This window comes from Argentina silus (assembly GCF_951799395.1).
Source record: "Argentina silus genome assembly, chromosome: 8".
Lineage (NCBI taxonomy): Eukaryota > Metazoa > Chordata > Actinopteri > Argentiniformes > Argentinidae > Argentina > Argentina silus.
This window is the reverse complement of record NC_139662.1, coordinates 5,457,649-5,472,176: the sequence shown is the minus strand read 5'-3', so window position 1 is coordinate 5,472,176 and position 14,528 is coordinate 5,457,649. Positions and strand designations below refer to the sequence as shown.

Genomic DNA, 14,528 nt, shown 5'->3' with positions numbered 1-14,528 from the left:
AGGTCGTTTGTATAAAAATCCAAACAGCGGGAAGTGCACTCTCGTATTTGTCAAGGGGGTTGGTTGAGCTTGGAGTGGGAAATATGAGCATGTGAGTGGGCCCTTGTTTCACCGGGTGACATTTTGAAGTGACAGCCCTACTCTACGCCATTTACTTCCCTTGGCATGGAGCCAAAAACGAGGAGGGAACAAAGAGAGAGAGGAGGCTGGACATATCCATTGTAATGAGGAATAACAAATGGCACCTTTCCCCTTCTTCTCCTTCCCCTCTCTCGCTACATCGCTGACCTTTCTGGGTTTGGAAATTGATTAAATGTTGGCCATCGTTGACGGTGGCATTTTGAAAATGGTAACCACAGCTCATTAATGTAGCTATATGGATGGAGAGTATGTAGAGTGTTTTACCTGAAAGAGGCAATCTGAAATTCAAACAAAAACAAAGTGTTCTTCCCCAGCACTTTTTGGGGTGAAAAGCTGAGGGATGGGGCTTGAGAAATGTTACCACCCTCAAATTCATAGACAGAGCTGTGGATGCAAGGACTTTCATCCATGAGACCAAACATTTTAACCATCTTTTGAAGAAGCTATACAAGGTTTGTTTACAATGACATTGTTTACAAACAATTGAGTAAAACAATATTTTATTTTGGGTTATGATGGGGTAAAACAGTGGAACCAGAGATTGTATATACTGGAGATATGCCACTACCTTGATTTACTATTGGTTTTGAGAGAGACAGGGAAGATGGCGCCAGTCCCACGTGGAGATACATGTCTGACCAATTACCAAACAGTTATAGATTAGCGTTATTGACAGTTATCGTTTCTAGGTTCCCGTGGGATCGCGTCTTTCTTGTGCCGTTTCCCTAGCAACACGTATGTAAGACTAGGGTCTAGGAAAGCTATGACAGAGCCAAATAAAGTGTCTTTTTAAGCCATTACAATTTCTAATTATCAAATCAAAGAAATCGATCAAAAACCAAAAGGAGAGGTTGCAAATCTGTATCATTTTGGTGTGAGTAGAGGTTTTGTGCTGCCCTCCCATAAGCAACCATTCTGAAAAAACAGCGTTTGGTCTCCTTATTGAAAATAAGCGCCCAAACATGGCGGCAGAGTGAACTGGCTTACGTTAAAGAGGCTTTGGTGGAACTAAGCTCATGAGGCATTCACAATATATCATTACATGATATATACTCAATATATCATAGCCATATATCATTCATTTAAAAGTTTAAAAATGTATTATCCCTTTAACACCCCAGCAGACAGGATTTTTAGAATACAATGTTATTTCAAAATCAATATTGGCCAAGGTATGCAGGTGGAGTAGCGAGTGTTTGATGTGACTGTAGGTGTGTGGAGACTGTAGGACTTGGCCTTCGGTTGACCCCTCAAGACTGACCAAGGAATGGAACACAGACCAGGTTATGGAATGTGTGTGACATTTACAGTCGTCTTCTTTTATACAATAACACTTCTCAAGTGAACTCTACTGTATCTACAGTGTGTGTTTCAATCCAGTTCAACCAGTGCCACTGAATACCAAGCCTATGTGACTTAAACTTAAACACCTACCTACCTAAAGTGATTCACCTGAGCCTAAAACTACACCACATTCACTCTTGCAGCATAAAAGCAAAACAAACCAAATGCATGAATGTGAAATCTACTTAGTATGATAAGGCTTTTCGTCCTTTCCTCAGGGAGAAGAGGTGTAATGGTAAAAATTCAGAGCAGCAGATAGGAGAGATTCAACTCTAGATTACTGTGGGGCTCACTGTTTGAAGAACAGAAAATGTCATCACTTTGCCTCCTTGGCTAAACAAACCTCTACTGCTGCTACCCAGATATTTGTGCCAATTTCCATTGCATGCAGAGACACGTACATTTAGCCCAACACTTTACCATGCCTGATTCCAGTCAATCATGGTCCAGACTGAAAATCGACATTTTGCACACCCAGTACTGCTCCAGACTGTACTAGGAGACCCCTGGCTCTAGAACATGACCAAAGACGGCTGTAAAAAGTATTCTAGGTGCTTTCAGACAGTGAGATGTGATCCCTCTCCCCACCTCCATTTGGTCGAGCGGCTCTCCATTCTTCAGCCAGCGGTAGGAGGGCTTGGGCTTGGCGCTGGCTTTGCACTCCCACACCAGGGTGTCATCAATAGGCTTCTGCGCGTCCTGAGGCTTCTCCATCAAGTGAGGGGGGGCTGCAAGGCAAAGAACACTATAAAGCTATGCAAAATAACTATATAAATGAACATCTCAGCATTATGCTGGGTGGGCCTCTGTGTGGTTGTTAAGAATTGCAAATGGGTCAAGGTTTGTGAATAAATCAATGAATCAAGCATGCAAGCAATTAGTTCATTAACGAAGCAAACAAACCAAGCCATTCATCAATCAACTTCCCATTAACCCAAATCTGACCTCAGAAGAAAATATAAACAACAACAACAATAACAACAATAACAACACCAAAAATGTTATGTTCAATAGGACAGCCCATGCACCTATCTCTCTGTTGCAATCGTTTTTTGTTTTTTTTAAGAGAAGCATACTGTAGGGATTGATGCTCGGCTAGGGTTAGTTCATAATAACACTGCTTTTCAGGTGTGCAAATATTACATATTGTATATAATAGAAAATCTTTAACAACTGTAGTGGATGTACAGGATCGTTTCTAAAAAGCTGCCATGCTTAGTTTTTCACCTTTGAAAACCCTCAAATCCATTTATATTTGAAGAAACGGGGGAGTTTACGACAATGGCTCTTGTGTCACATAAATGACTATTGCCTTATCTTCAGCAACAATGGAAGAAGATTCACAGCCTTTTTGAGTCACCACATAAATACGATATACTAGCCAAGGAAAGCGCTGTGGTGCCTCCGTGTGTGTGTCTGTGTGTGTGTGTGTGTGTGTGTGTGTGTGTGTATGTGTATGTGTGTGGGGGTGTCTCAGAAGAGTATACTGTCGTATTACAAAATATATTAAAACATTATATTCCTATTAGACACTGAAATGACATGACACTGCAAGAAATGCTTGGAAGCAGGAGCACTGGAGCACTTCCAAACAGGAAGCAATAGTTTTGCCAAAAGGACTTGGGGTGTTTTATGTTGATAATATCTCTTAGTATTTAGAATCTCCTCTAGCAGGTGACTGCTGAGCAATCGCCTGAAGTGCATGTTTCTTGACAAAGCCACATTATGCCTTATTCAATTAATATTTAAAACCATAAGGGTAAAGAAATGTTTTAGCTATTGTAGCTACTGAAAGAAATAGGGCTATAATTTCATTATAGAAAATAAAACATCCTCTCTTCCTATGTGTCCCTTTCACAATAGGCTAGTACATGATAAATGCACTGGGAAGCCTCCAACCAACAGTGAACTGAAAATGCATTACTGTATAAAAAACATATACTCAATTACAACCTCCCTTACATTACAAATGAAAGGTTAGATAATGGAAGGGAGTTGCAAAAAAAACTGCAAAAAATACTCTTGGGAGTCAATTTGATCCAGCCAGGCCTATTCAAAAAAGCACCCAACCCGTAAAACATGATCTTATTGAATAAATTATGCGGAACTTCGAAGGGCAATTAAGTGGGAAATTGAGAGAGAGGGAGAGGGCCTCATATTGTTATTGTGCCAACAGGGGTATGGTGTTCTGAAAAACCAGATCCCCCTATTGATTCTCCTCTATACAACTGATGGATGCCCCACAAAGTGCGCGTCTATGGGAGTTCAAAATGAGATTACAGATTTTTATCACCTGGCGAGGGGCCAGTCAGTGTAGCTTTGAGAAAATACTAAAGTCTAAAAGCTTACAAGGACAAACAAGGCGCCTCATATGACTGGAGCACAGGAGGAAACAATCACAGAAACTAGGAGAGTTAATGCTGCAGAGTCCAAGTACAGAATGTTTCACCCTACCCACTGAGATCTTTATTCATATCATATTAATGACCAAAAATATGTTTCAAGTGAGAAGTTATGGCTTGTCAAAAGCAGCAAAAGACAGGAAAGTGAAAATGAGCACCACCACCCACAACTTCACCTACAGTACTGTATGCACTAACAAGGTTTTACAGCACACTGCTTTGACACCTGCTATAGTGCTGTATGGTATTGGTCTACTTCAAACAACATGTACTGAGTCACCACTGGGCAGGTTGTTTAGGATTCAAAGGTTCTCTCAAGCAGCCTAACTCTCAAGCAGCCTAACTTGGGTTTTCTCCCAAGATAGTGACTTATATTCTGCATTTTGACAATGTTTTAGCACATGATGATATTTTATCTATTTTTATCAGTTGTCTTTTGTGCAAGTTCAGGATAATGTGCAGTTAGCATGTCATGGAGCAGGCTAGAGCTTCAGGATAAGTTGCTATAGGAGTCTACCTGGCTAAAGGGTAGACATATATAAATAGAATGAGTATAATGGACATGGTCCCTCAGACCATGGCAATTTGGCTAGTACACCAAAAGATGCCCGACTTGGTAATACATAATGGACCTTCTATCTGTATAGTCCCCCTTGTTGCTAGCTCAATCATACTTGGGGCAAAACCATAGATTCTACCTTGATTACACTGAGAACATTTAATGATAACTTTTGGAAACAAAGTCATCTAATAGCACCAATACGTCGACAGCAGGGTCTACAGTGCAGTACACCAGGGGTCGGCAACCCAAGTCTGAGAATGAGATTTTTATTTTTATTTTTACAAAAATTAAGAAGGCTAGGCCTATAAGGTGTCACAGGTATTGTATAAATAAACACATGTAGGTCTATACTGTTTAGGTGGCATACAATATTTTAAACTGCTGTATTGGCAGAGATTAATTAATTTAGTTATATAGTCAATAGGCTATTTACTTTTTCCCCATTGGTCATGGTTATGCTTACCTTATGCTCCCTTCTCCTTGTCCCTCAAATGTGTGCAAATTACACACAAAATTCAGACAAACTCTGTGCAAGACTGCCTCGGTGCAAGAGTGCCTGAAGAACTGTTTAGCAGTGATAATGACATCTATGAAAGTGATTACATTTGTAGTCAGTTTCACTGGACAAAGGTGAAATAATATGCAAGAATACTGACAGTAAATGACTCGCTGGTGAAAATATAGTTTGTTTACAGATTAACATATCACATTGTGATATTTAGTTCTAAATATTATACATAATACTAATAATACTAATAATAACATCATGTCAACATTACAGCCTTCTTTCACTTATTCATGCTGTGCAACAGGCAAACAACAAAAGGACAGAACCAACAAAAACCTTGCACTTGTACAAAATTTGATCTCAGAGGCGGGAGAAGTAATGATCATCTTGTGTAAGAAATTTGTGGGAGAGACAGTCGACATTTTTAGTTGAAATCACAAATTTTTCGTTGTACTCTATGCTTTTTGATTTGATATCAATTAATTCATGGCCACATCCTTGCTGCAAGCTAAGCTGCCTTTACCGAATTTTGAGGGTTGCTTGATGGCACATAGGGAGTGTGGATATAGATGGGATTTTTCCATTTTCGTTGTTAGAATTAGAGTCAAGAGCTTGTTTTTAGAGTCTACATTTATTCTATTTATCCAGAGCTGACAGTTTTCCCAGTTACTTGGGCTTGGGAAATGAGTTAAAACCATATTCTCCTCTAAACGCTTGGTGTACCAGTTGACCCAAGCACACATTTTGACAATTTTTATTAAGATGTAGTACATTTTTGCTTTGACATGCCGTTTCCCGGGAAATTAACAACGCATTCCAATCACACCAGAGCAGAGATTCTGACTAAGCTTGACAGAGGTTGCATGTGTAGAACAAAAAAGAGCAAAAAATTCAGAGACAGCACCATAGCAACTAAGCATCATCTGATTTAACAATCCAATGTCAGTTGAGTTGAGTTGGTAGCTCATAAAACTGTAAGCTAAAATTCCAAATTCTAAAAAGCACAACAAAAGATGGCCACCAGTAAACCCAGGATGGAATGTTGATTTGAGTGGGCATGTCCGTTCTACTCATTCTATTTCTATGGAGCCACCTTTGTGACACGGATTACCCTGAGTTGTCAATTGAGAGGCATGAAGATGAACCATAGCAGTATCTAACTGAGCATGTTTGCAAGTGAATCTTACAGATAGCATATGATTTAATTGGGATGACTGTGCAAAATGTCCATGCTTTTTAGGCTATTGCTGCTTCCTCCATTCTGTGGGTTTTTTACTGTAGGAGATAGCTGTGAAAGGTAAACTACAACATTGTTGTGTCAGAAAAGGGAAGGGAAAATATGCTTAAAGGGGCAATCTGGGATTGTTTTTTAAATTAATGATATGTAGCCATATCATATGTCGCCTTATGAGCTTACTTCAACTGTCTTACCCTAACAGAACCCAAAATATAAGATTGTTTTACTCCATCGTTTGTAAAGAATGTAATTGTAAACTTCAAACTGTATAGCTTCAAAACATGGTTTAAAACTATCATTTTGATCTCATGGACGGTCAGTCCTTGCATCCATAGCATATGCCACATGAAATTGAGAGTGGTTACATCTATCTAGCCCCAACGGCTGTTTACCAAAAAAGGTGGTGGGGGTGACTGCTTTGTTGTTGTTTGAATCTCAGATTGCCCCTTTACGTGCTTCAATGCTCATAATGACCTTCCCCAGCCAGCAAGCGCTTATCAGGCCCTTGGTGGCAAAAGAGCGGCTCATCAGCCAATATCGGACCCCTAGCAGTAAAATGATGGCATTTCTCATGCGTTATGCCAAACAGCGTACCACTAATGATAGGCTGACAGTAGGCATGCCACTAGTAGATCTGGGTTGGCATACCAATGGAGGACCTAGGTTGGCATGCTAATGTATCACCGACGTTGGCATGCCATTGATAGATGTTATGGAAAATACCTTGATAGAACTGTTTGAAGGATATGCACTTTCCTATGACTGATACAACTTGTGTAAATAGTGTGATTACATTTTCTCTTGCCACACCTCTAAAGTTCTATAGCCATTGTTCTGAGAGACGGCAGATGATTACCATATGGATGGCGGTGGTTTCAGAGGGAGTGGTGGGGGAGAGCGAGAACAAGGGAACAGACCCATCTTGCTGACAGGAAGGTGGATAAGTGTGAAATGTTGAACGCCGATTGATCAGTAAGAAAGCGTCGATTGATCAGTAAGAAAGTCTCCCCATTGTTCTTTCTCTCCCGCCCACTCTCACGTAAGCACAAGCTCGCCGGTGATAGCCTTGGTGGCGCCTACCATGATGTTTCATCTGTATAAAAGACAACCCTGATAGTCACCTCTTCAGACTTGCGCTAAACAGACCCCTGGATTTATGCTGGGCTGTTGTTAGGCTCTTGTTTCTTGTTTGCAAGCAATAATAAATACCGGACTCAAATATTGTGGCTACTCAGGACTTTGTTTCTTGAATCTCACCTCCGAAGAGCTGAAGTACAGAGTGGTAAATCCTAGACATCCACCACATAGACCAACGGTCGGTATGCCAATGATGAGACCGATGGTGGCATGCAATTGGTCGACCGACGGCCTGCATGCCGATGTTAGACAGACGGTTGTCATGCCAATGGTAGACCGACTGCTAGCATGTCAATGCTAAAATGGCAGTCGCTATGTGAATGGTGAACCAATATAGGTGTGCCAACAACAGCCAACAGTGGGTTTGCCAAAAGTAGGCAGATGGTTGGTATGTCAATACAAGACCGATGATGGCGTGACCATGATAGACCATGGTAGACCAGTCTACCATCAGCATTCTATACTAGCATTCTAGCATTCTATAACAGTCCACTCATGGGCCACCACAAGCTTGCTAGCTAAGTCAAGTACAGTATAGACCTACTAAGTCGAGTGGCTCTGTCTGTAACTTTTATAAATGAATACTCATATAGCCAACAGTGCCCTTACTCACCATAGAAAGAGACCTTTCCTTTGACCGAGATCCTTCCTCTCTCGTTTTCCGCCACACATTCGTACAGTCCTGCGTCTTCCTGCTGGAAGTAGGGGATCTCCAGCACCCCACTGGCCTTGTTTACATCCACCTTCCTGCTAAATGGAACTCCATCCACTCTCCTCCAGCTGATGGCTGGAACTGGGCTATTTACAGAAAACACAACAGACAACAAGGTTAAGACTTGAAAAACACTGTACAGTACTTTTATTATTAAGCTCCATTTTTTCATTTCGTGCAATGCGTGCAAGTCGGGTTGTAAACATAGGGCAGGGCGGAAAGGGAGGGCCATCTTGAGCGGCTCATGGCAAAAACTTTAGAGAGGTGGAGACTTCCCGTCCCCAGTGTTTACTTCCTACAACCCCAGAATCTCAATTGAGAGATGAGATTCTAGGTTCAGAGATTAATAAACAGCTATACTGCAGAACATACCTTATTTTTTATCATATCACACAATATGTTGATTCATTCAGGACACTCACGTCAGTTTAACCATTTATTTAATGGTAATACATTAAGCTTGGTGTAATTAGATGTCTTTGCTGTATAGCTCCCTGCCTGGAGTAAAACGACCACAACATACAAGTATACAATATGGCAGGGAGCCCATGGCTTATTAAACCCCCAACAGGAAGGCTTCAGGCAGAGTGACTGAGTGGGTGGGGGCTGGGAGTGGTGGGTGGGATGACCACACAAAACCTCCTCCCATAGCCAGTATAATATTCACTCCGTTGAATGCTATGGATGAGTGTATGAACCTGACGGACAGCTGCGACGTTGACTGCTATGCTCAGAACAAGGTAACTGTGTGTCATGGTGTTGATATACAGTGGGACTTACTTTCCCAGTGCAAAACACTCCAGCTTGATGGTGGAACTCTTGGCCACAGGGATGATGTCAGGAAGCTGCACTTCAATCTTTGGCTCATATTCACCCATAACACCTAAAGGAGTGTTAAACAGATGATAAACAGTAAACACATTTTAAAATCAGCCATACAATTATGTCTATGAACAATATTGCAGCAAATTAGCAACTTGCAAATATGTTTGTGGTCTTGCTTGCTTGTGTATTTTTCAAACATTCTGGAATGTCAGTACAATATTCACAATAACAATATCTGAATATTAAGTTACTGTTTGGTTATCCTTAGACTACTACATGTGGAGGTACATGAATGCACATTAGGACGGGCCCAATTACGGACCCAAAATGGAAGGTCACGACGCCAGACGCTCTGAATGGTCGAACATATTACAGAACATACACCTGTTTGGTACTGGATAAAACAGGACAGTCTATTGGTTATAAATAGCAGGTCAGTGTTGTTTTCTGCCCAAAGTGTCGAGATGTTGATTTTGCATACATTTTTTTCAAACAACAAACATGTAATAACATTCACTGTAAAAGTGTCTGTGTTTGATCAGACTTTATACATAGGGTATGTAGTCATTAATTTGGTTGTTATGAATATAACACGCCTAGTTATGTTGTGATCAGACAACGACATTCACTCTAAAGAAAGCGCACCAAAATGGATGCTAGTTTCTAATTCTATCCGTGTTGAAGCAAGACACTGAAGCTACAGGCTGTGAAAAACCAGAGGTGTGAAGTTATTGTTCATATTACTGTGCTTTATTGTATATCGTTGATCTATGTGTTGAAGACAGTGCCTCAGCACCTTGTCAATAACATGTGCAAAATAGAATTGCAAGAATTGTGTTCTACAGTTGGGTGGATTGATAGGTTTTATTGATTTTATAATGTTCTTTGCCCATTTCTATGGTTCTAAAAGAAAGTAAAGCATTTGGACACTTTGGAGTGGATTTCTGGACACCTGGAGAGGTTTTCGAGGGAAGTGTCTTCAGCTCTTGTGACCTATAGTATACTTGTCAATGTTCTGTGGAAGATGACTTTGAAAATTATAAAATACATTTTGGATATTTTATTTGCACTTTGTCTCCTTGTCATATGTAGTATGTTATTCTGAACTATGATCTGAGCATATCCACACAAACTTCAAGGTGTATCAAATGGCATCCTGCTTTTCCATCTGATCATCATATTTCTAATGGTATAAACAGTTGAGTTTGGGTATGGTTTTTAGGGGGAAATTAGTCATAAACAGTTGAGTTTGGGTATGGTTTTTAGGGGGAAATTAGTCAAATAGGGCTTAAAGTTTAAGAGGTTAAGAACCCTACCATCAGTGCGTAACACCAGAGGAGTGGGAGGCCCTTGAACGCTACTCTTGGTGACCGTGTTTGTCACCACACAGGTGTAGTTGCCCACGTCAGAGGGCTCCACTTTGGCGATGTAAAGGTTGCCAGTCTTTTGAGACACGAAGCGGCGAGTATCCTGTGTCACAAATGACGGGTATTCATTGAAGATCCAAGTGAATGTGAGCTCTGAAAGGAAAGGGAACACATAGATATGAACTATACAAATATGAATAAAATTGAAATAGTGATTTTTCATATGGATGTGTTCTTTGCAAACCGTGCCCGTTATACATAGTCTACTGTGCTACCTGAGCTAACTGTGGACAGAGAATATGCACCATTTGCCAAACTGGATGACCACTCCATATATTAGAGCAATAGCATTGAAACTTTACTGTACTAGCCTCTGCAGGGGATGCTTGCACTACAGTTGCTCTGCCACAGAGGTCTGTCTCTCTCCTGTCTGTATGTTTTAACTGAGATATCAGGAGGGAAAAATAGAACCAAAATGAAAATAAATAAGGTATCTAAGAGGCCTCTACATCCACACACCTTTCATTTTACTTCCAAACAATAACAGCCACAAAACCTGTGTTTTTGGACATGACTCAGAAGTGTCAACCTATATTCAAATATGCAGTTAGAAGTCAAATACAATATTCTGTGTGTGAGTAACCTTCCTTTGTGATTGCCAGAGAGACTTTAAATCCAAACTGCAAGTGTGGCATGAAACGCACACACCCAATAAAAAAATAAAGTGCGACACCCAATAAAATGAATATGTTTTTTTAAAGATATTCAGTGCCATACCACCAAGCCTACCATATCATTTGTGAAAACAAACTTTCGTGAAAGTGACATGGAAACACTGTACTGTGTGAATGAAACTGCGGTGGCTACTCTATTACCATCTGCAACAATATAAAAAGGAATTATGGTGTTTTGACATATTGACAACAGGATAGATTGCTCTGGACCAAGTTGTATCCCCGTCCCAAAACCAATCTCTCCTGATAAAATCCCTTAAAATGATGAATCCACAGTGTAGTATTGGGAATAATTGAGAGAAAACGCATGTGCTCTCATCTACCTAGTCTGTATTCTACACTCTTGATGTGTGTGTGTGTGTGTGTGTGTGTGTGTGTGTGTGTGTGTGTGTGTGTGTAATATAACATCTGATCCAGTTAATCAAAACCAATCATGCTCAGCTGAATCAAGTGTGTTAGTGCTGCACCAAGAAAAAAGACCCCATGTACTTTAGCCCCCCAAGACAAAGGGCGAAGTTGTATGGGCAACTATTGGAGGTTTGTATATCTGTAAACCTGTAGTTGATGGCATACTGTAAGTACATATTGGCATTAATGACTTAATTTAGTGCACAGGACTGCAGTATACCTTGAACATGATTGTACACTCACCAAACACTTTATTAGGAACACCTGTACACCTTCTCATGCTGGAGGTGGTGTAATGGTGTGGGGAATGTTTTCTTGGCACACTTTGGGCCTGTTAATACCAATCAATCATCGCTTGAATGCCACAACCTATTTGAGTATTGTTGCTGACCATGTGCATTCTTTCATGGCCACAATTTACCCATCTTCGAAAGGCTACTTCCAGCATGATAATGCACAATGTCACAAAGCAAAAGTCTTTCATGAACCTGACAATGAGTTCAGTGAGTTCAGTGTTCTTTAGTGGCCTTCCCAGTCACCGGATCTGAATCCAATAGAACACCTTTGGGATGTGGTAGAACGGGAGATTCACAGCTTGAAAGTGCACCTGAAAAATCTGCAGGAATTGCGTGATGCAATCATATCATCATGGACCAGAATCTCAAAGGAATGTTTCCAACGTCTTGTGGAATCAATGCCATGAAGAATTGAGGCTGTTTTGAGAGCAAAGGGAGGCCCTACCCAGTATTAGTATAGTGTTCCTAATAAAGTGTTCGGTGAGTGTAAGTAGTAAGCTCTAGTATATAAACCCCTATGAGCACCATCCTAAGCTATCTATGACTTGCAGCATCGTTGGTTTGATACATTCACATTCACAGTACAGAGGGGCACAGCTCTAAGTGCTTCTTTGCATATAAATAACACATTTAGTGCTCATCCTGACAACGCTTTGCATTTTTAATGGTTGTTTTTGAAACAATATCTTTCAAAGGTGCTGGGGATGACAACCAGGAACAACATGAACTAAAAGGTTACTAATTGACTGGTTAAACTTTAATCATGACCAGGAAACAGGAAACAGGCAGTAATGTCAGGAAACGGGAAATAGGCAGTAATGTCAGTGTTTGCTCACATAAAGAGGTTCTGGGGATGGTCTTTATTACAATAATGCAATAATGAATGACTGACATGGTTTAGCAGCATTTCCTTTGTGGTTCCATTTAGCTGTTGTATTATGAAAAATGATATCCATTTATTTTATTGACATGAGAGCAGAGAAATGATACATGACAGGGCAAGGGTGTTATCAATATTCTTTCTCTTTTAGTTAGAATGGTCTTCACAATTCCTAAATAGTTTTTTTTGCTTACAACTTGAGTCAGGTATTGGTTTTTGAGTGTTGGTTGACTATGGATTACTTTTAACTAGTTTTGTCTAGAGGAATTGAAAAATTTAACTAAATCTAAAGTAAAACATGCAGTACACACAAACACTATATCATATGGCCTTGGTTATTTGAGAGAGGGATGTCTGCTTGCCATGTGTGTAGCTATAAGCAACCTCTTATCATGGCAGATGTGCCAGAGAGAACATCTTTGAGTAAATCTAAAAGGTCTGCTTCCAGTAGTGAAAGGAGGTCAGGATGCATTATGTCCTGGTCTAAACACAGTCCTACAAACACTCAGAGAGGCACCTAATGCATTGGCCTGGAAAGTGACTGCTCCTTGACTCCATACAGCATCTTGGCCATACTTTAAATCTTCAAGCCTTATGAGGCTTTTCTAAAGACATCATTAAAATAAAATAATGGCTTGATGAATATTGCACGAGCTATTGACATACTAGAGCTTTAAAAGGGTGACATGGCAGATTCTGTAAGGCGCTGTGCTGATCGCGAATTATGCTTCATCGGCATGTGTGATGTCACCTTTTATCAAGTATCAAGTTCCCTTTTTGGTCCAAACTATTGTCTATTAACAACAATGTAACACATGGTAAAAAGGTGTTAAACAAAACCTCATATTTTATAAACAACAACCACAATTGTCAATAATACATTTCCTTATCATAGTGCCTGAACAGGAGTATTGAAAGGGACTGCAAGGGTGTTTAGCCAATAATGCTAAACTGTAATGGCATGCATCGTTATCATAGGCATAGCGACAATACAGATCTTTGGTCAGACCTGCCTTTGTGAAAAGATGGTTGAAAATGGAAGATGATTCACCCTAAAGCACACATAAGCGTTCTCGACATCCCCATCAATATGCATAATCAACTATGACAGCCGGTGAGACCCAACAAGCTCGACACTGTCTCGAGAGGACTTTACAATCCATCACAACATGAAGGGCTAAATGGGCTATTTGTATAAATGATAGCACTGCTGTATGTTACAGCTCTCTACACCCCAAGAAAGAAAGAAAAGCTCAAGATTGCATCTGGATTAATGGCTTTGATGTGAAGAAACACCTGTGAAACAGAATCTCTCAAGCCAGTTTGAGGCAGCCTGGTCAGCCACAGTGTATGTCTCAGTTGATAGAGGAACAGCTGAAGCTGTACAGGTGGTAATTCCTGGTACTTGGTGCTTTGTGAGAAAGTGTTTTAGAGTCAGCATGGGGCACCACTCCTTCAAGCCCTTAATAATGCATGTCCTTGGACAGTGATAGGGACACAGTGTGATACAGGTGAAATCTTGAAAAAAGGGGTCCATTACAAATCCTATAGAACCTTTTAAAATCAGTGAAGAGTTTTAACTGTGAAACACAGATCCAATATTTACCAATCAGAATAGCCCAGGTTATCTTAGATGTGCTGGCTTATGAGTGCCTGAATAATTTCTCACATCTCGATTTACTGATGTTAGATGACCATGTTGGTGTCTCCACCCCCTTCCAAAGAAATTGCAGTCTCCAATAAAAACATATTGGTTTCAGACCATACAAACATTAAACATATTTGACAACATAAAAACATATTTGAAGTAGGACACATGCATTGTGCTTAAGCAGCCAGCCTACAGGAACAAAGCGAAAACAACAAAGCCGAAGAAATCTCCAGAATGTTACAAAATTAAGCTAAAAAAGAAGATGTTAAATGTTTCATTCCGGGAATTCTTTTCACCCCTCACTATCACACTAGGGGTACGACA

General features: G+C 40.3%; 1 protein-coding gene across 1 annotated transcript in view; it reads right to left on the bottom strand.

Annotated features, from left to right (window-relative positions):
* cntn3a.1 (contactin 3a, tandem duplicate 1) overlaps positions 1-14,528 on the bottom strand; it is a gene marked incomplete at its 5' end in the record, with an annotated part of 62,812 nt that overhangs the window by 24,508 nt on the left and 23,776 nt on the right. The window contains 4 exons of the mRNA XM_083676097.1: positions 2,074-2,213; positions 7,945-8,129; positions 8,824-8,926; positions 10,185-10,388. Coding sequence (XP_083532223.1) covers positions 2,074-2,213; positions 7,945-8,129; positions 8,824-8,926; positions 10,185-10,388 — 632 coding nt within the window. The remainder of the gene's footprint in view (positions 1-2,073; positions 2,214-7,944; positions 8,130-8,823; positions 8,927-10,184; positions 10,389-14,528) is intronic.